The sequence below is a fragment of the Elaeis guineensis genome, chromosome 1 (genome assembly GCF_000442705.2).
Source record: "Elaeis guineensis isolate ETL-2024a chromosome 1, EG11, whole genome shotgun sequence".
Lineage (NCBI taxonomy): Eukaryota > Viridiplantae > Streptophyta > Magnoliopsida > Arecales > Arecaceae > Elaeis > Elaeis guineensis.
Window position 1 is genome coordinate 488388 of NC_025993.2, and position 23777 is coordinate 512164.

Consider the following 23777-nt stretch of genomic DNA (forward strand, 5'->3'; position numbering starts at 1 on the left):
AATGTGATCCAACCCAAAAAACTTCCATGGTTAACTCAATATGAGATTGAGCTCACTCAAGCCCATATACACCCATGACTTGACCCAATCTCACCTCTCTTAGACTCAAACCTAGTTCAATACAAGTTAGACCCTCAAGGCCCAAATCTTCTAGACTTCAAAACTGTGAAGGCAGACAGCCTTTCACCCTAGGGCCCAAACTAGCCCTAGAACTTCCATGAATGCCTCATGGGCTTTAAAACTTGACCTTTTCCTTGATCCCCTGAGCCTTGAGAGCACCACACCAGATCCTACATCGGGATCTTCACGGGCGTTAGCTCGTTGAAGAGCAGACGCAGCCTTTGGGGGTCCTTATTGGTTAGCCCTTACTTCCTGAACTGTAAAGATTTTCTGTCCATATAGGTTGGATCGATGAATATTGGAGGTCCTTATTGGTTAGCCCCTACTTTTCATATGACTAAGGTCTTCATAGGTCATTGACTCACTAAAAAGTAAGTGGTCTTCAGGGTTCCTTGTAGGTTAGCCTCCGCTGCTTAGCGATCAAGATTTTTCACCAAAGTTTGGAAAAAGAGCCATCATGTCCAAAGTTTTTTTTGGAGTTCAAGGGCCTCAACTGTTGGCTCTCCATTAGTCAAAGTTGGTCTACGAGTCCGCTTGTTGGAAACCCAAGCATCCATCCACAATACGCCTTGGGACTCTATGTGTCATAATGGCGGGTGGAGTCTTCTAAGAGAACGAATGGATTGAGAACTTATTGCAGATTATTCTCTCATTGCCGCATGATGAACCTAGGCAATTCTTGAAGCATCCCGTAGATTATGCTTTGATAATGGAGATGTGTAGTAAATGGCAACGACAATTGACGTTTCAGAGTCAAACGCATAGCATAATTTCGTTGGTAGTTGGGTAGGTGCATGTTGCTTGAAACCTATATAAATAGTCTCCCTTCATAGCTAAAATATCCACAAACTTTCACCTTTCTTTTGTTAACCTACAACAATGGAGCCAACTCCTCGATAAGTCAAGAAAGCGATCAGAAAAAAGATTGAATATTTGAGGGGGAAGGTCTCTGCTAAGCGTGCGAGGGCCATATTGTCAGAGCCTCTAGGCACGAGTCGCGCACCCCCTCCACCGAGAGTCTCAAGCAAGGGATCCTCCACCGTTATGGGAGTGGCTTGTTCGAGTATTGTAGAGGAGGCATTTGTCGAAGCCCGACTTCGTTGCGTTGCGGAGTACAAGGCTTCGAAAGCCTTCAAGAGAGAGCTCCTTAATGCTTCTGTTGCTGACTTTATCCAGGGCTTTGAGAACTACAAAGTTTGTATAAAATATTTGATGCCATAGCTAGATCTACACCTCCTCTATCCTAGGAACAATGATGAAGAGGTCGAGGCATTTTCTTCGGATGAAGATTAGGCCCTCCTTGTCCTAAATCTTGGTCTTGACGAAGTTGAAATGTTGCTGGTCTGGTGGGGTGCTTTTTTCTCCTCTTTTTTTTATGTGTGCAATGCTTTTCCAGCATCATTTTTGTAAATGTTGAAAGAAATGAAATAGGTTTTTATATGTACCTCTCTCATTTTCTTCTCTCTTTCTCTTTCCTTAAAATTTTCAAAGATATATTTTCAAGCCATTAGACTACTATCTTCAGGGTATGCTCTCTCCCTTGTGTCTGATGAATTATAAGTTAATTAGTCTCCTTCGAAGAGTTGTAGCAGATTAGTCTTCAGGAGGAGACTCATATTGAAATTGCATTTTCATCAAGAAACAAAAGAAGAGTGGCGATGTCCTAAGAAGAAAAAAGGTATTTTATTTGATGAGTAATTTATATATCATTAGTAATACATTTATAGATTTTTAGAATTTCACGATCGAGGTAGTAAAAGCATTCCATCCAGTTGCTTAAGAAGATAGGTTCCAGGTCTGATGACTTCGTCCACTTGATAAGAGCCTTCCCAATTAGGAGATAGCTTCTCACATTCTGTAGGCTGGGAGACATCGCTCTACATAGGACCAAATCATCAACTTTGAACTTCTTATTTCGATCATGAGAATTGTAGTACCATGCTATCCTTTGCTGATAAGCACCATTCGTATCCATACTTTTTTGCCAACTCATTCGAGCATATCCAAATTTGTATAAAATTGCTCTGTATTGCTTTGATCATTATAATTCTCCATCGGATGTGAAAAAAGTTCGATCTCTATCAGGATGACAGCTTCCATTCTGAAGGAGAGGTTGAAAGAAGTCTCTTCAGAGGAAATCCTTTGAGTGGTTCGGTAAGCCTAGAGTATGCTATGCAACTCATCCATCCATGCTCCTTTAACCCGATCGATCCTGACCTTCAATCCCTGTAAAAGAGTACGGTTTGTTACCTTAACTTTCCATTAGCCTACAGGTGTTCCATCGAAGTGAAGTACTAGATAATGCCATAACTTTGATAAAACTCAATGAATTTGAAACCTAAAATTGGCATCTGTTATTGATGAACAGCATCAGAGGGAGATCGAATTAATAGATGAAAAATTTTCAGACGAAGTCGGTCACTTTGGCTTCAGTCACTACAAGGGAAGAGATTTTTAGCAATGAAATTATTTGCAATGGATAGAATTTTCATCGCCAATAATAATGTCAACGACGGTAAAATTTTTTATCGATAATAAAAAATATTTATGATGAATAAATTTTTTTTATCATAAATAAAAATAATTAGCGATGAAAATATTGCTTGCATCGTAATAAATAGAATATTTGTGATAAAAATTTTTATCATAAATAAAAAAAAAATTTTTAAATAAAAAATATAGAGATATTATCGATAAAATTATTTTCATCAAACATACTAAAATTTTTTTGGTGAAATCAGGTTTTGCATCGTCAATAACATTATTTATGATAATTTTTTTTCATCACTAATAAGTCAAAAAAATTAAAAAATAGATATTTTTAATTATTTATGACATAAATTTTAGTCGTAAATAATTTAACTATTTACGACCAATAAAGATTTTTTGTCACAAATTAAAAATATTAATGATGGATAATTTTGTCATTAATAGTTTAAAAAGTTAGATAAATTAAAAAATTAAAATAGAATAATTAGTTATGATGAAAATATAACATCGTAGATAATAAAATATTTATGATAAAAAATAAAATTTTTATCAAAAAATATGAGACATTTATGATAAAATATTTCATCACTAATAATTGAGAAATTAAAAAATATAAAATTTCAAAAAGTAAGTTATTTGCGATGCTAATAAGCTTTTTTTCATGATAAATTTTTAGATAAAAATAATTTTTAAACAAAAAATTAGTCATTTTCTTAACGATGAAAATATTTTTGTTGGTAATATAAATATTAGTGATGAAAAATATTTTTTATTATAAATATTTAAATTTTAAAAAATTAAAAATAAAAGATAATTTATGATAAAATATTTTTATCATAAATAATGAACTATTTACGATGATAAATCATATTATCATCATAAATCTTTGATTATTAATGATGAATTATTTTTATTATTAATATTTAAAAAATAATTTTAAATTTAAAAAGCTAAACTATCAACAATGCAATAAACTTTTTTCATCGTTAGAATGAGTTTTAACGATAGAATATTTCATCACTAATGGTTAAAAATTTTTAAAAATTTAAAAAAACTTTCATATTATAGGATATATATTATAATAAATATTACTATATTTATAAAAAATTATCAGATAATTTTAAAAAATAATATGTGTAAAATAAAGTTATGTAGAATATCAAGATATGTGTATATAAAAGACACGTGAAAAGTCATGGCCTATGAAAATTATGTTGTCGCAAATGTTGGGACATGGGAGGATCGAAGTGGATGGGGTTGATGAAGAATACTCGAGGTGATTACTTTTATTTCTATTCCTATTTTTATCATGGTGTTTTTTCTTATGATTTTTGTCATTCTAATATGCCTTTCTCGAGTCTCTAATTGTTTACATTTAAAAGTTATGTTTTCAACCTTTAGTTTTGATCCAGAAATAAAATAGATAAATATCAATTTATTTAGTGCAAGATATAAAATATTATTCTATTTATATTATATAAAGTAACATATAATTTTATATATATAAATTAATATATAATATTAGTTTGGGGTAAAATGAGTATGTCGATCTAATTTTTTTCTATCTTTGTTTGATTAGTCCATTTTGTGTTTTGAGATTGCCCTCTCTAAAATACCCCTGGACCCTCAAAAGTGGAGGTAAGATTTGATCCCATTTCAGTTGATCCAACAACCAAAGACTTTACCAACTTAATATGTATATATATATACATATATACATACACACACACATATATATATAGATACACACATATACATACACATATATATACATACATACATATATATATATATATATATATGTATATATATATATGTATATATATATACATATATCACATATATCATTGTATTATCTAAATTAAAAAAAAAAATTTGAATGATTATTAGTGACGGAATAAAATTTTCATCACTAATTATATAAATAGTGATGAATCAACTTATTTTCGTCGTAAATAATATTTTCTCGGGACGTGAATTTTTTCAGGAAAAATTTTTTTATGACGGAAATTATTAGTGATCGAAAAAATTTTTCATCGCTAATAACATTATTAGAGACAAAAATATATTTTTTGTTGAAAATATTTTTTTCGTTCAATATATTTGCAACAAAATCAATTATTGGCGATGAAAATTTACATCGCTAATACGTCACGTCCCTTCACGTTCCATCAGAAACTCATTTTTCTTCCTCTTCCCCCCCTCACGGCATTCGACCTCCTGTGTTCTTCTCCCTGCTCCCACGTTCTTCTCTCGGCCTCCCGCATCCCCTCCGGCTTTCTTGCCGTCCGGAGCTCTTGCACCACCGCCACCGCCATCGAGGTGAGTCATGTTGAGCTTTTTTTTTGGGTTGTGTTCGGGCCGGGGATGGGGACAAGGAACGGTGCGAGGCCAGCGTACTGGGGACGGCCGCTTGGGCCGGGACGGCGATTCACGGTTGCGTGGGGCTTGTGGGTCGTGGCCACATGGCAGCCGACGTGCCGCAGTCGGCATGCCGTTGATGGGCGCCTGGGCCGGGACGACAGGCCTGTGTGCCGGGGCTTACGGGCCTGCATGCCGGGCATAGTGCCAGGACGGCCGCCTGGGCCAAGATGGCAGCCCGCGGCCGCATGGGGCCTACGGGCCGCGACCACACGGTGGCGGTGTTCTATGGCCGACGTGCTGGGGACAGTCGCATGGATCGGGATGGCGGGCTTGTGTGCCTGCATGTCGGGGCCTGTGTGCCGAGCATGGTGCCGGCGTGCTGGGGCCTGGGGCTGGGGCGGGTTGGGCTAGATCAAGTCGAGCTGGGGCTAGTCGGGTGGAGTCGGGTCGGGTCAGGTTGGGCCGAGTCGAGTGGGATGGGGTGGGTCGGGTCAGGATGGGGTGGGTCGGGTCAGGAAGGGGCGGGTCAAGCCCGAGCTGGGGCGAGTCAGGTGGAGCCGAGTCAAGTCGGGCTGGGGCGGGTCGGGTGGAGCTAGGGCTGGTTTGGTCTGGTCCATGCCAGGTCGGGGATGGTAGGGTCTGGGCCTGGTCAATTTCAGGTGGGGCTGGGATGAAGCGAGTCGGGCCAGGTCGAGTCGGGCTGGGGCGAGTCGGGTGGAGCCGGGTCGGGTCAGGCTGGGGCAGGTCCAGTGGAGCTAGGGTGTGCCGGGTCGGGTTGGGTCCGGTTCGTGCCGGGTCGAGGATGGTAGGGTCTGGGTCGGGTCGGTTTCGGTTTGGGCCGGGATGAGGCGGGTCGAGTCGAGTCGGGCTCGGGTGAGTCGGGTGTAGCCGGGTCGGATAGGGTCGGGGCAGGTTGGATGGAGCCAGGGTGGGGCGGGTCGGGTCAGGTCCGGTCCAATCCGGTCCGATCCGTGCCGGGTCGAGGATGGTAGGGTTCGGGCCGGGTCGGTTCTGGGTCGGGTTGAGATGAGGTGGGTCGGGCTGGGTCGGGTCGGCCTGGGGTGAGTCGAGTGGAGTCAGGTCGAGTCGGGTCGGGGCAGATCGGGTGGAGCCGGGGCGGGTCGGTCGGGTCGGGTCTGGGGAGTGCCGGGCCGGGCTAGGACATCCGAATTATTATAATTATTGTATATTATTATAATTATTGTATATTATTTTTTAGTATTGCTGCTGAAGTTAGTTTATTATTTGACTGATTATTTTTTCACTAACACAATGCACATTGCTGTTACTTGTTACAATTAAATTGTTTTATGTGCTGTTTTGTATGCTGCTGAAATTATAAATAAAAAAATATTTTTATTTAAAAAAAATTATTAAAATTTTTAATCAAAAAATTTTAATACGAAGTTATTCCTTTTTGATAAATTAGAAATCCATCTTCGAATGTATATTCAAAGATGGTACTTAAATTACATTGAGCCGTAGATTTCCGTTCAAGTTTCGATCTTCATCGAGATCGAAACTTGGATGTCTCTTATTCAGGCTTTTTGAAAAAGTAATAATATTATTGTTGTTAATAGTTGATATTTCATTTCATTATGTGGTATTCAGTAGTTATCTGTTCATTGTTCTCCAGATATGTGGTAGATAGGGTGGTGGGCACCATATCTACATCATATAGTTAGAAATCATAGGGAGATACCATCAAAATTTTCACAAAAATGAGATGAAATATCTACTAATAACAATAATGAGATTATTACTTTTCTGAAAGGAATAGGACCACACCTGCTAGTAATGATTTGAAAATGATAGGATCATGCATTTTTACTTCATAAAGGGATAGGGTCACACATTTTCTGTGTTAATGTTCAGTCTGCATGTCTTTTTTAATATATGTTATTTTGTATGAAGTGATATGGATCTGGATCCGAGTCAAAATTTTGTCTGAAATTCGGAACGTGATTCAGTCCGAAATTTGGATCGGGATCCTGAATACCACGAAACTTTTTTTGGTTGTTAATAATTTTATGTTTATTGTTAGACGAATATCAACAAAAGTTGGATAAATGCTAGAAAAATTTTTTGCCTGAATATCGAAAAGGAGTTCGAGATTTCATTGACTTTGTACTACATAAGGCTGACAGTGCTAATCGGATAAAGTGTCCATATAAGAGATGTGTCAATATGGATATCGTCACATAACCCTTGTTGAGGAGCATTTGCTACAATATGGTATGGATAAGAAGTATACTTGTTGGACATGGCATGAGGAGGGTGATCTGAATAAGGTGGTGTGCGACGATGACGATACTGAAGATAATAGTGATGCTATAGACTTGTCAAACATAGTGGTATAGAAGAATTATTAGATGATTTATATCAAGATGCTTGTTTGAATGTATGGATGAATACTGCTACATCTGAAAATAATTCTGATCATGAACATAATATGCAGCTTGAGGTAGAAGGGACCTTTGAACAGTTTGCAAAGCTTGTAAGAATACACGAGAGCCACTTTATCTAAATTGTATAAAATTTTTAAGTTAGAGTTTTTGATAAAATTACTTCATATTAAAATTATGAACCGATAGAGTCAGAAGTCATTTGATCAAATTTTAACATTGATTAAAGCAGCTCTATCTGATGGAGAGAGACTGCCGAAATCATATTCCGAAGCAAAAATATACATGTGAAAAATTGGACTTGGCTATACTCCAATACATGCTGCAAAAATAACTACATATTATTTTATAAGGATAACAAATAAGCAACTGAATGTTTGAATTACGGTGAGCCTAGATACAAAATCATATTAGAAAAGAAAAGAAGATACTTCAAAAGATTTTGAGATATTTTTTATTGATTTCAAGACTTCAAAAGTCGTATATGTCCACAAAGACAGCTGAAGAAATGAGATGGCATTATGGGCAGTGGGTTTCGGAGGAGAACATACTTAGCCATCCGACCGACTCTTTAGTGTAAAAAGACTTTGATGCAAACATCCACACTTTATGAGTGACCTGTGTAATATCAGGCTTGGTCTAGCGACAGATGGATTTAATCTCTTTAGCAATATGAGTACCTCTTATAGCATGTGGCTTGTGATGCTAGTTGTATATAATGTGTCACCTTGAAAGTGCATAAAAGAATCATTTATTTTTATGTCACTGTTGATTCCAGATCTGAAAATATCAGGTAATGAAATTGATATATATCTACGACCTTTGATTGATGATCTGAAGGAGTTATGGGAAAATGAAATTCAGACATATGATCCTGTGAGTCAAAATAATTTTAAGTTGCATGCTTCGATTTTATGGATTATAAATAATTTTTTAGCATACGAAAATTTATCTGGATGGAGCACCAAAAGATATCTGGCATGTTCAATATGCAATAGGGATGCATCCTCCTTACATTTAAAGCACGGATGAAAAATATATTTCATGGGTCATCGATGATTTTTTTCTGCTAATCATTCTCAGAGGACCCATTATAATAAATTCTTTGATGGTAAGTCCGATCGACGTCCGCCACCCAAGGAGTTAAGTGGACCAAAAATTTTAGAATAACTTGAAATCATTGAAAATATTTGATTTGAAAAAATATCAAGTACTTGCAAGCAAAAGCGTACTGAAGCTGAGCTGAATTGGATGAAACGAAGCATCTTTTTTGAACTACCGTATTGGAAGCAGCTACTACTTTATCATAATCTAGAGGTAATGCACATTGAAAAGAATATTTGTGATAATATCATCGATACTATATTAAATATTTCAAAAAAAATAAAAGATGGTATAGAAGCTCATCTTGATCTACAAAAAATGAGAATTCGATCAAAGTTGTATTTAGTTCATCGAGGTGAGAGATTTTTTATGCCACCCACATGTTATTCGCTGTTTGAAGAGGAAAAGAAGAATTTCTATGGATGGTTCAAAATCATAAAATTTTCAAATGTATCACGGTGTATTGGAACAACGACGACAATATCTCTGGCATGAAAAGTCATGACTCTCATGTGATGATGCAACATTTGCTTCCTGTGATCATGCGTGGCTATTTAGGTGGTGATGTTCAAACTGCATTGATTGAGCTAGAAGTGTTCTTTCGAGAACTATGTTGTCGAAAATTAAAGATTAACTTACTTGAGAGATCAGAAAAAGATATCGTACTCATTCTTTGTAAGTTAGAAAAAAAATTTTCACCATCCTTTTTTGATGTTATGGTGCTTCTGGCTGTCCATCTTTCAAAGGAAGTTCTTTTGGCCGGACTGGTACATTATCGATGGATGTATCCTATTGGAAGGTAAAGAAGTTATACGTATTTTATCATATCAATTATAAAATATAAATATATTTATAAAATTTAAATTTATTTTTATTTACAGATTCTTGTGTATCTTAAAAATATATGTGCGCAATAAAGCAAGGCCTGAAGGGTCTATAGTGGAAGCATATGTAGCTACTGAGTCTGTCACATTCTGTTCGATGTATCTTGATAATATTAAAATAAGATTTAATTATGCAGATCGTAATGCAGACTGTAAATAGGATGACAATGAGCCAATATTGTCTATATTTAAATAAACGGTTCGACCTATTGGTGTAAGAAAATTTGAATTTATGGACATGAACGAGCTATTCAAGGTATATTTTTATGTTCTAAATAATTATTAAAAAATTAAAGATTTTATTGAGTAAGTATCATCTTACGATACTGTTTAATAATCAAAAAAAAAAATTATATCGATATAAAATTAAAAATTATAACTTTTTGCAGTGAGCACAAGAGTATACTATATAGAGAGAATAATACGGATGTCGATGATCGACATAGGAGAGAATTTGTAAATTGATTTGATGATCTTGTAAGTTGCATGAGTGATATGTTATTTATTTATTTATAAATAATATTATTTCAATCAATATAATTTTTTATCTTATGATACAGATGAAACATAAGTATTTCAATAAAGAAGTGGATGCAACCGATGAGTTGCATGATTTAGCATGTGGTCCCGATCGAATGGTTAATCACTACACATCCTGTATTATTGGAAGAATGAGATTTCACATAAGAGAACTTGAGATGCAATGACGGATCCAGAATAGTAGAATTGCTACAACAAGATATGAAGAAGAAGAAGAAGAGATTGATTATTATGGTGTACTGGTAGATATCATAGAACTGAAGTATGGGTCTAGTAATTCTGTATTTTTGTTTCAGTGTAAATGGTGAGATATTAGTAATAAAAAGATTAGGATTCATGTCGATTCATAATTTATCAATGTAAATCTTGCACGAATATGGTACCAAAATGAGTCGTACATATTAGCAACTCAAGCGAAACAAGTAATACATTTGAAGGACCTAAAGTATCGAGATAATTGGCATGTCATACAAAAAATAATATCTAGATGTGTATATGATATACCAACTCAATTAGAGATGGATGAAATTTTGGATTTATATGAAGAGGAAGCTTTTCAACAAAAAGAACAAACATCAGTTGAGTTTTTGGTTGATGAAGAACTTGTAACGGCACATTTGAATAGGGATGATCTTCCGTCCAATGAAGTTGAATCTGATTTTATATCTAATCTGGATGAGTCGGAGGGCGATGATCAGTTCATAAATGACGATGACATAGAAGATAATACATATATCGATTACTGTAATTCGAATGAGGATCTACATATCGAAAAAGATACAAATATTGATGAGTAGATCTTTATTCTTCGTTCAATTTTGTGTTACAATAATGGTATACGATATAATTATATTCATTAGAATATTATTTGATTATTATTATTATTATTATTATTATATAATATTATATTTATTTATATCTCAATTCTTGTAGATATGGTACCAGGAGATAGACGACGACGGTCGCGTTCACAGTTACCTACAGACAGCTCAGAGGTTGAGGCACCTTCATCGATTTTCATAGCCTCACCGGCTCTAGTGTCAGAGAGTCCTGCACTAGCAAGTCCCAATGAGCTGACTACGATTGAGCCGGGTCTCAGTGAGGTGGATCCCAGTGAGGCTGGTCTCAGTGGTATTAATCATTACACTTTATACATAATCAAATTTGATTCTTTTATTTGGATCATACTAATAATTTATGTATTATTGTTTCAAGTCAATCTACATCAGTGGTCAGGTGAGGGCGAGGTCCATCGAAGAACCTCGCTTTAGAGAGTTAGAGATGTGAGCACCCGAGACAGCGTCTCCGGATAGAGACATCGTCGGCTACACCAAACCCATTAGGGGATGGTGTGAGCCATGGCAGATCGAGCTGGGCATCATATACTGCAGCTATGCCTCGATGATGTTCTTCGATTGGCGTCATATTGTCCCGGCTCAGAGACAAATTTTCTGCATCCACTTACAGATAAAATAAATTATATTATGAATATCTAATTTACATAGTATTCTTCTAATATTTGTTATTGGCAGAGTATATTTGACATCGTCGATTTCGAGGATGATTGTGTGAGGCAAGCGATCGATACCCATCTATCCTTATGCTTCAAAGATTATCACGATCACATGCATCAGCATTGGTACCGGATGGTGCAGGCTGATGGGCAGGAGGCAGCAAGGCTGCAGCCCTATGACAACATCATCAGCGACGATTGGACTACCATATGCTGGCATTATAAGGATCCGGCATATCAGGTTACACATCTAAATTTTTTTTTAGATTTTAATGACTTAATCATTTATTCTTAAATTATATTTGTTATCTACTAATTTTACTGTAAATTTTACAGAGACAATATGCCCAGAATGCGGTGAACCAGGCAAGACAGACCGTGCCGCAATATGGGGGTTCGAGATCATTTGCTCGCCACATAAAGCACATGGTACATATTTTTTAAATTTTTAATTATGATATATTTTTTTAATTATTTAAAATTTTTTAAATAATTCTCAAATTGCATAGAGATGCTGAGAGTGGCAAGCTTCCTAGTAGGATCGATATCTACCAGCGGATCCACCAGCGACGATCAGAGGAGTGGACGATGGAGAGCCAGGAGCTCTTTGTAAGTTTTTTTAATTAATTTTTTATTCATAATTTAATTTTTATTAAAAAATTAAAATAACTTTAATTTTTATTTTCATGATCGTATGACCGACATGAGATCCCAACCTATCCCTGAGGGCTCGATCACACCTATAGATGATGAGATCTGTGATCAGGTGCTCGGTACGAGATCCTGTTATATTAGGGGTCTAGGATATGAGATCACTGCTCCTTCATCTTCACGATCATCTAGGGCTGAGATCTATTTTACGTGCCAGACTCGATTAATGGAGGTGCAGAGGCAGGCTGTTGAGGATCAACAACAGGCTGTCGAGGATCGACAGCAGGCTGAGCAGCAAGCTCAGGAGCTGACTGAACGCATCGACCAGTATCAGCAGTTTTAGATCCAAATGATGGATCGGATGGCACAGATGGAGTAGACGATCTAGATGCTGAGGCAGCAGCAGACCGGTCCGAGCTCCATCGAGTATTCCCCATCCCCACCTCGTTCTCCACATACCGATATGTGACGACTCTTTGACGTATTTTTTTTAAATTTTTATATTTTTAATTTGATATAATAAAATAATAAAATTTATTTATCATTTTATTATGCAAATTTCTTATTCAATTTTTTAATTTATAAAAAATATTATACATATAACTTAAAAAAATATATTTAAAATTTAAAAAAAAATTAATGATGAAATTATTATCGATGAAATATTCATCATAAAAAATTTATGAAAATAATTTAATTTTTAAAAAATATATAATTAACAGCGATGAAATTTTTTTTTCGCAAATACTTATTAGCGACGAAAAATTTTATCAAAAAATATTTATTTACGACGTAAATATTAGTCACTAAAGTTTTTTAATTATTATTTTTTTATTAAATAAATTTTTTATGATGAAAAATTTTCATCGCTAAAAGTGAATAATAGCGATGAATATATTTTCATCGCTATTAATTATTATTAGCGACTGTTATTTTTGTCATAAATTATTTTTTTTACGAATAAGTTTTTTCATTTTTTATTTTTTACGACTAAAATGTTTCATCACAAATTAAGATTATTTGTGATGAAAATAGACTTTTTGTCGTAAAATATTATCAACGATGGTATTTTTTGCGATAAATTTTAGCGACGAATTTGACTTATTAGTGACGAAAATTTTTCGTAGCTAATAACTTATTTTCTTGTAGTGAGTGATCTTAGCAAAGGGCTCAGCTTCCATTCACTTGGTGAAATAGTCGATGGTTACAAGCAAGAACTTTCTCTAATCCGATGCTAATGGAAAAGGGTCAAAGATATCCATCCCACACTATGCAAATGACCAAAGAGCGGCTATCAAAGCCAGTGGGATAGCCGACTGATGCTGAATATTTGCATTTCATTGACATCGATCGCATCGTCTGATAAAGTCAGCTGCATCATTCTATATTGTGGGCCAATAGTATCCCTATCGAAGAATCTTGTAGGCCAATGATTTGCCATCTAAATGACCCCACATACTCCTTTATGTACTTCTCAAAGGGCGTACTTAGCTTCAGAGGGATGAAGGCACCTGAGAAGTGGTAGGGAGAAGGATCGTTTGTAAGGTTATCTTCATAGAAGACATAGCGGAGAGCTTGATATTTGATCTTTTGGGCCTCCTTAGAGTCTGCAGGCAATACTTCATCTTGCAGAAAATGGATGAAGGGATCCATCCAATAAGGCTTATCCTCAATCTATTGGATCGGGATCAGTTCTTCAACACTTGGCTTCTTTAGGATCTCAAAAAGTATCTTCTAAGGTAAATCTTTTGAGGTCGATGTTACTAGCTTGGACAGTAGATCAGCTCTTGAATTAATTTTCGAATCGGGGTACCTGTTGAATGTCGAAGCCAGATCTTTCGCATTTTAGAGATACTTCTTTATATTTTTCTCTCGAACTTTGAAGTCTCCCTTTACTTATTCGACCACTAGTTGTGAATTAGTGCAGATCCTCAGCTTCTTCACCCTGAGTTCCCTCATAATTTTGAGTCTGACAATAAGAGCTTCATATTCGGCTTCATTGTTGGTTGCCGAGAAGTCAAGCCCCAAGGCATATTCCACGATAGCCTCTTCTGGTCTGAGAAGCAGTAGGCCCACTCCTGACCCCATGGAGTTTGATGAATCATCCACATGCACCACCCAAAAGTCATCCGATCCTCCTGATGAACTGGGTTCCACCAATGCACCTCCTTCCTAAGTCAGTTCTGGTGTCTCTTAATCGTTCGAAATGGTGCATTCAACGGTGAAGTTTGCCAAAATTTAGGCTTTGATAGAAGACTAGGGCTGAAATTTCACCCCGAACTCAGCAAGCTGGATTGGCCAGTTTGCCAATCATCCAGAAGTATCAAGTCGATGCAGGACTATCTTGAGTGCTTGATTTGTCAGCACCATGATAGGATGTGCCTAGAAGTAAGGCCGAAGTCTCCGGATGGCAATCTGTTGCCATTAAAATTTGGAACTCGATCGAAAAAGCTAGAGCGGTGGCGCATCCTTTGGTCGAGAATCCTGCAAGGCAAGTCTTAGCCAGAGTTTGCTCCGATGAGAATCCTCCAATGTTCAAGTCAGAAATCAAGAGAATAGGTGAGAAAGAGTGTAGAGAGATTGTTCGGATGTATCTTGGATGTCTCCTAGAGGTCTTTTTATAGACAAAGGTTGAAAGACCATTTTGGGTAGGTTATGTGGCCGATTTAGATGCGATATGGTGAGATTTTGATTGAAATTTATAAGATTGGATAGTTACACCTACCTTATCTATTCCGAAACCAGCTAATGTCGCAAGCACTTTTGAATTTTGAAATAGAGGTGTTGGTAGGATTGGACTAGTTTCATTTGTGGAGGCTTCAGCATGGTCCGATGGAAGTAGATGCCGAAGGGAAGAAGCGGCTAGAACTAACTACGTTCAGTAAGATAAAAGTAGTGAAGATTAAAGTATACCTATAGCTGAAATAAAAAATCGGCTAATTCAGCTATCCGTCATCTACAAATATTGGATAGTTGTCGGATGTCGGCCGTCATGAAACTGAGTCAGGCTTGAGGCCGAAGTCAAGATGCGGCCGAAGTCAGGATCGACTGATCCTGATATTTTGCTTAGGATGATCATTAGAAGTCAAGGATCGTCAGAGGCCGAAGCTAGGGCCAGGAGGTCTCGGATTATGTATTGGATGATTTCAGATAATTCTCATACAGTACAGAAGAAACATATTATTTTAGAATCACACATTTTCATTCATGATTGTGCTGTGACATCGATATTGCATATCATATCATCTGCTTTCTGTTAATCCATATCTTCAATTTAAGTGAGAAATTTTTTCTCAATAATCTTTAAATCTAAAATTTGAATGGAGAATCAGCTGCATTTATGTTTAATTTTTAATAAAAATATTATCATGAAATTGTAGAGGGGCTTCCAAGCCTTCTTTTGCAAACTACATTACAACTTTGATTAGACAATTTAATCTAGATACGCGTTGTTTTCCAGAGACAAGACTAGATAAATTGGTTTGGCCTTGGATCAGGAGGTTGCTGGGGCCCTAGTGGGATTCTTATATGATTCCGACACAGGGTCAGTCGGGATGAATTGTTGTTGCCTGGAGAAAAACTGTAGGAAATTATATAAATTTCATTCATAATGACAGACAAGTTGCACATGGGGTTATTTCAGTGGACCACAAGCAACGATAGAAATTAGGTGTTGTGTATGCTAGCACATCTGAACTAGAGTATAGAAAATTATGGATAGAAACTGAGGTTATATTGTCACTAGAACTCCCTATGGTGTTGATTGGAGACTTCAATTGTATTTTGCAAAATACAGATAAGAAAAGGGGTCAGCTATTCCATGTGAATAGGGAGATTAGGGAGTTTAGAGTTTTTATTAGGCGAACAGGGTTCATTGATCTGGACTTCTAAGGACCTGAATCACTTGATGTAACAACAGGTTGGGCCTAGCTAGACTTTGGGTATGATTGGATAGGGCTTTTGTGATCGAGTAGCGCTTGTCCATGTTTCCAGAGTATCGTGCAGCATCTGACAAGGTTTGCTTCAAACCATTGTCCAATCTTACTTTCTTGAAGTAATGGAGTTGAAAGATCTAAACCCCCTTTAGATTTGAGAAGATACAGCACCGTGAGGGGATTCATGAAGACGTGCCGCAAGCATGGCATTGCCATGGAAATTATTCATCACGTGTTAAATGATCAGCATTATTAAGCAAAATCAGGAAAGCTATCTTCAGATGGAAGCAACGGATTGGGAATATTTTTACTAATACTCAGCAGTTAAATGAAAAGATCTGTATCCTTCGAATGCGGGAGGCTCAATATGGAGGTCTCAATGATCAAGCTCATAACCAGCTCCTGTCATTGTTGAGTAAGTATAACAAAACCCTTCAACTGCAAGAACTTCTATGGAAACAAATATTAAGAGCCACGTGGTTAAAGCAAGGGGATGAGAATGCTAGATGTTGTGATCGGGGTAACCCCGGCCTCATGAGGTCGGATTCGGCTCTCTCCCGAATAAAAGATATTGTCCGCTCTGGCACTGATATTTTAACCGGACGGATTCACCTTCGATAGCCGGGCCTCACAGCTTTACCCCTCTGGGCCTTCGGCCCAAAAGGCACCTCTTGAGGGGGAGGAGAGCCTCCAAATCTTATAAAGCGAGGTATCCCTGACTCATTATCTAATATAGGACCCTCTGGGCCTTCGGCCCAAAAGGTGCCTCTTGAGAGAGAGGAGAGCCTCCAAACCTTATAAGGCAAGGTGTCTCTGATTCATTATCTGATATAGGATCCCTCTGGGCCTTCGGCCCAAAAGGCACCTCTTGAAGGGAAGGAGAGCCTCCAAACCTTATAAGGCGAGATGTCCCTGACTCATTATCTGATATGGGACTAAAATCCCTCCTCACAATATACCCCCATTAAACCATTATCTGATATGGACTAAAATCCCTCCCTCATTAACTGATATGGGACTAAAATCCCTCCCTCCACAATAGTAGCCCCCCAATTAGGGAATCGACGTCTAAACTGGACGAACTCGCCCTCAGCAATCAGACCCTGGCCTCATGAGGTCGGATCCGGCTCTCTCTCGAGCAAAAGGTATTGTCCGTTTTGGCACTGACACTTTAACTGAATAGATCCGTCCTCGACATCCAGGCCTCAAGGTTTTGTCCCTCTGGGCCTTCGGCTCAAAAGGCGCTCTTGATTCGGAGAAGAATCTCCAAGCCTTATAAGACGAGATGTCCTTGACTCACTATCCAATATGGGACTAAAGTCCCTCCCCCCGCAATACTAGATATTTTCATAGATCAACTACCAGTATGAGAAAGAGGAATAGAATTTTGATGATGCAAGATGAACAAGAAAGTCTAATACAAAACAGAAGAGGTGGGGAGAATGCTTGTGGAACATTTTCAATAAGATGGACCAGACAGCAGCATATAGAAGAAATGAATATTCTGGTAATTGGCCATGAGGTTTCTGATGCTCAAAACAATACATTAATTAGACCAGTTTCAGAAGAGAAAATAGAAGAAAACTATTAAGAGTATGCACCCAGACAAAGCTCCGAGCCGAGATGGTTACCCACTTTTTTCTTTCAAGTATTTTGGTATAGAATCAAGAAGAAAGTTATTCAAGCTGTACAATATTTCTTCAATCGTTCGACAATGCCAAAAGATTGGAATAGGACATTTATAACTCTTATTCCTAAGAAAGACTGTCCCAACAACCGGCTGCCTACAGGCCTATAAGCTCTTGTAATACAACTTATAAAATTGTGGCTAAAATTTTAGCCAAAAGGATGCAGCCTCTACAGGCTTCGTTGGTTGCGGATGAATAGGGGGCTTTCATATAAGGGAAAAGTATAACTGAGAATATATTATTAGCTCAAGAGATGATGCATTTGTTAGATAAAGCATCTCCTATGAGAAGTACATGTGGCTATCAAGATGGATATGGAAAAAGCATACGACCATGTGCATTGACCGTTCTTATTTCAAGTGCTTAAGCAATTCAGAGTTCATTTTAGATTTGTAGCTTGGATACGGGCGTGTACAGTGGATTCTACCTTTGCGTTATTGTTGAATGGTTCCCCAATGCAATGGTTTCAACCATCTATAGGGGACTCCGACAAGGTTGTCCTCTTTTCCCTCGTTTATTTTATGCTCTGAAGTCCTGTCATGATTTATTCATTATGCTGTGGAAAATTAGTCTGTAGAGGGCTTACAAACCAGCTAGAGGAGGGCTAATAGCATCTCATATCTTCTTTGCAGATGATTGTCTATTGGTGGCTAAAGCTACTGCTAAGGATGTGCGCTGCCTGAAAGCAATCATTGATGCCTATCGTTCCTTATCTAGGCAAGCTCCTAATCTCAATAAATCCCATCCACTTATTAGTCCAGCTACTCCAACAAGAACTAAAGCTCAAATTAGAAGGATGTTTGAAGTTAATGAACACACAAGATTATGGAAATATTTGGGTGTTTCTCTTTTAGGTAGGCTATTGAATAGAGAAGCTTTTACTTTTGTTGAGGAGAAAATGATGGCAATATTATGGAAGGCATTGTCTATGGCTGGCAGAGCAACCTTAATTAGATCAGTGCTATCATCTATTCCTCTATACTATCTGTCTTGCATTCATGTCCCTATTTATATCCTAAATAGACTGGAGAAGCAATACAGAGCCTTCTTTTGGGGGTATATTTCAGATCAAAGAGGCTTACACCTTCTTGCATGGGAGAATGTTTGCCGGCTGGTTTAACGGGGAGGGTCGGGTATTATACCTCGGAACATCAGGCAAAAAGCCCTTTTGTGCAAGCTTGCAGATCAAGTTATTCTACAGCCTAATTCCCTGTGGTCCAGAGTTGTCAAAGCTAACTATAAATTTCAGGGTCATGGGCCGAGTATTCTAAATCAAAGAAATGTTCATCCATCTGGGGGAAAATTTTTGATTGTGGCCTCTTAATACAATACAACTTTATGTGGCTAATTGGGAATGGAAAGGATGTAAGTGTAGTTAATCATCCTTGGATTGATAGGATTTCTATTGCTAGATGGCCAACTTACGTTAATGTTGACTCCCAAGTATCAGACATCAAAAGTGTGTGATCTTCTCTCTTCTAATCTGGAATGGAATAGTTATCTTTTGGGACAGCTAATGTCAGCTGATATGATGAAACAAATTAGTAGAGTGCCGTTTGGGCAAATTAACTGTTCTAATCAGTTAATATGGGGGCAAGGTTTTAAACTTAAAGATATATACCCTCTCATTTGGGAGACAGTCCCTCAGGAACCAAAATACATGTTGGGTTTGAACATCAAAGATACCTTTGTGAATCAGATTTTTCTGGTGGAAAGTCATGTGGCAATGCATCCCTTGTAGGAGTCTTCTAGCTATGAGGGGTATCACTAGCAATGACATAATGGGTTGTGATCTTTGCCCAGGTCTAGAGGAACATATACAGCATGTTTTGATTGATTGTCCATTTGTAGGACATTGTTGGAACCTCATTAGAAGCTATTTTAAAATAGACATCATTCCATTCTCACTGCCTGGCTTGGTGGAATTTTTTTCTGCCATTGAGGTTGATGGGAGATGGAAATCAGTCATGGCAATCACAGCTTGGCTGTTATCGAATAGCCGCAATGACAGTTTTTTTTTTTTTTTTTTGACTGTAAAGGAGGCTGAAAAAACAGCCACCACTATTTTATTGATGGAAGAGTTTTATACAAGAGAGGCAGGGGTTCTAGAAGTTGTTGGGAGAACCACAATGACAGAATTTTTCAGAATGCAATTTTTTCCCCTAGTCAATTGCTGTATAGAATCCCTAGTTACTTTGTGCCTAATGACAATGAAGGTGATCAACTTGGCTCTAAGAATCCATCGAGGCGCTGGGGTGATTTTGTCTCCACCTGAATTGGACAATTCTTCATCCTTATCTGTTTCTTGGTCACTTCCCTCTTCTGGATATCTTAAAGTCAATTTTGATGCAGCAGTAAGAAATGACAAAGTGATCCTGGGCTTTATAATTCAAAACTCTAATGGATATCTGACTAAAGTTAGTGAGAAATCTATATATCATTGTCCTATTCAATACGCTGAACTTGTAGCTGCCTGGATGGGTCGGTGGGTAGCAGTACTTGAACTAAAAGCTGCCTATATTTGCCTGAAGGAGACTCTTATCTGTTATTTTTGATATTGCTAACTCCAAGACCAAGTCCTGTAGCCCTCATGTCAAATAGATGACAGAATTGTAAACAATCATTGAATGATTTAAGCTGATGAACATAGAGGTCTCTCCCACCAAATTTTTATATACCTCTTTCACCCCGTTGGCTCTTTCCTGGTTTCAGGTTATCAAGAATAGAATCAGAGCAAGGAAGATCCACTGAATCTGCATCCCTCCGCTGCTATTGAATTACCTCCTCTCTTTTGACATCAAATAGGTTCTATCACTAGAATAAGCTGTTACAGAAGGGCTTGTTAAGTAACTTCTTGCACTAGGAGAAGGACATGACCAGAAGAAGATTGATGGCAGAGAATGCGCAAAGTGAGAAATTTGTAAGGTGGGAGATACGCAGAGTCTGCCACTGTTAATAGATGTATTGTATTGGAAGCTTAAGTACTGTCACATATTCTTAATCTCTCATGTACTTAGGGAAGCAAATAGAGCTGCCCATCTCCATGCCAAATTGGCTAAGCAAACAGAATGCTTTTGGGGCGCCAATGATGTTATTCCACATGAACTGGCTATAAATTTGCAGAAAGACCGTAGTGGCAAAGCTTGGAAACGACAACAACAGTGGATATGCGAAGCTCTACGGATTCAACCGATCTGTGGGATGTGCCTGCCAACTATAGCTGGACTTGGGCATCCTGAATGGTGCTCTCTGAAATCCAGGTTCAAAAGTTACTGGGGATGAATATGTAGCTGGGTTATGCTGATAGCACGATTTTGTTTGAGTACATTTCTTAAGCTGGTTGGGTTCCCTAAGTCATGTAGTGTATGCTGTCTGATGTAAGGTGTAATCTTCTTAACCATTGTACTCAGGCCTGTAAACTCTGATACTGAACTTTAATCCTTGAATGAGTAGCCTTTGGCTGCAGGTTCTACCAAAAAAAAAAAAAGGTTCAGGAATTTGTCGTGAGTCACAAGCTTTTCTCTTTTCTTCAACCCCCCCAAGAGAACCTAAGCCTCTAGTTTGTGCATACGTTACCATCATATTTGGTATAACTTATGATTGGAAGAATTTCCTGCAACTAGAATTACAAAGGATTCATCGTCATGCCAACTTGGGAGGATCAATTCATCATATTATATTGTGTGCACTTGGAGTAGTCGGAAACTGGACGGCAAGGCGCTGTCGCTTACTCAACGTGACATTTCCGCAAAGACAAGAATTAATTTTATAATCAACAATTGTTATAATCGACAAAATGGGGTCGAGGTTTCGTGAGAAAATAGAGATCCGCAAAGACAAGAATTAATTTTATAATCAACAATTGTTATAATCCACAAAATGGGGTCGAGCTTTCCTGAGAAAATAGAGATGGGAAATTCTTTGTACACCGCAATTAATATAAAAAAAATATACCATCCCGTCCTATCTGATTGGGCTACAGAGCCATCATTTTCAATGTACATTTATCTATAGTTTAATTTTTCTTTTAAATTTTGAATTATAAATTTTTTTTTTTTGTGTTAAAATTATGACATTCTATAGCCATGTTATGATATCATGCAGTCAAATTATGAATTCCTGTGTAAAAAGTCATAATAACCATAGGATATTATAAAGAAGGGATGGACATTTTCGTCATTTAAAAATTTTATAAGTTTTTAAGGATAAAAATATCATTTTTTTATGACTTCTGGAAGAAAAATTATAATATCCTGTGTAGGAAGTTATAATTTGATCGTAGGATGTCATAATATGGCCACAGAATGTCATAATTTTTTCAAAAGAAGGGAGCATTTTCATCATTTAAAATTTCAAACAAAAAAATAGAACGGTAGGTATTAAATGCATATTAAAAAGCATCATAAATTTTCAATGATAAAAATATATTTTTTTTTATGATTTTAGAAAGAAACATTATGATATTCTATACAGAAAGTTATAATTTGATCGTAGGATATCATAATATGACAAGATATCATAATTTAAAAAAAAAAATATTTTCATCATTAAAATTTTAAATAATAAAATAGTATAATAGATATTAAATATATATTAGAAAGTTATGATTATATTACCTAATCAGATGGGATGGTGTATTTTTTTCTACATCCGATGCAGTGTACAAAGGATTTTTCAAATAGAGAAAGAGGGAACCAAGCAGGCCCAATGTCTCCAATGCTACCAATCTATATGATCGACAGACAGCGGCAGCACCACCAGCAAGAACAGAGCATGGCTAGCTGGAGATACGTCGTTGCAGTTGTTGCCATGCTGGTTGTGTTGGCCCCGTGCGACGAGGCAGTGAAGGTTCACGTAAGCATCCTCAACCGGCTGGGGAAGGGGAGGAGCATCGACATCCACTGCCAGTCCAAAGACAATGACCTCGGCCTGCACACGATCCCTGATGGCGGCGAATACGGGTGGGATTTCTCCGTGAATGCCTTCGGCTCCACGCTTTTCTACTGCGACCTGGCATGGGAGGCCGTCCCCGAGTTCCACTTTGATGCCTATGCCTACTGGAGGGACCAGAACCGGTGCAGCTCGCAGTGCTCGTGGCTTCTAGCCCAGGAGGGCGTGTATGGCCTCAACGAGGGGACTGGCCTCTGGGAATTTATGTATGCCTGGGGTAGTTAATTGCCCATTGGGTGTTTGTTCCATGGAAACCCTCCTCATGAAGTGTCTAACTAAGCTCTAGTAAATGTTCTCTGTACCATCCATGCCATGGACAGATGAACTTGTGTGATCAATTATTATGCAAGGATTTTGATGCATGTCTATTGTATTGATATCTTGAAATATATTGTCACGCTCCAAACCCAATATCCGTGGTCTATCTTTTTATCAATACATCAATCTAACTCGAAAGCAAGTACACTAATTTTTATTCAATAGAAAGATAAATTCTCCAAGCTAATAAAAAATAGAATAAAGATCCAACAAAAATCTAAATTAATTTTTATTTAAAGACAACTAAGCAAATAATACCTAAATCCTTATGCTTCTTATTGATTGGTCCCCAGCCCATATGATCTTCTAGATCTGAAGAAAAATAGAAAAGAGGAGTGAATTTACGAGCTCAGTAAGTTACCACTATCTCTAAGAGATCAACACAATTAATTTTCATATATAACAATTTAATAGTAATATAACATAATTTTCTTTCAAACCATACTATGCATATTAATAAAATCCAAAAATTCTTTCTCAGTCTTTAGTGACTACAGCTACGATCAGCTTCATGATAAAGTCCGAAAGAAACTAGCTTCTAAAAAATAAATATACAATACAGCAACGTATGTCAACAATCAATCCGACTTGTTAGGTCCAAAGAAGCTAGCTTTGATTCACATAGCCACAATGAGTCATGTGATAAGTAAAAGAGATTAGTTCTGAAATACATACACGGATGCATTAATGTATACCAGCAATCAGCCCCACTGACTAGGCCCGAAAGAACTAGCTCTGCCAGTGATCAGTCCTGATTGATTAAGTCCAAAAAAAATAATTTTTGATATATGCCAACAATCAGTCTTATTGGCTAG

General features: G+C 37.4%; 1 protein-coding gene across 1 annotated transcript; it reads left to right on the forward strand.

Moving 5' to 3' along the window:
* Positions 1-22402: 22402 nt before the first annotated feature.
* Positions 22403-23049, forward strand: LOC105036022 (self-incompatibility protein S1-like). The gene has a single exon (XM_010911761.3). The coding sequence runs from the start codon at positions 22411-22413 to the stop codon at positions 22867-22869; it is 459 nt and encodes a 152-aa protein (XP_010910063.2). The 5' UTR covers positions 22403-22410; the 3' UTR covers positions 22870-23049.
* The last annotated feature ends 728 nt before the right edge of the window (positions 23050-23777 follow it).

What these genes read in the sequence shown, in the direction of transcription:
- LOC105036022 (XM_010911761.3), top strand. Translation starts at nt 22,411, where the DNA reads ATGCTACCAATCTATATGATCGACAGACAGCGGCAGCACCACCAGCAA.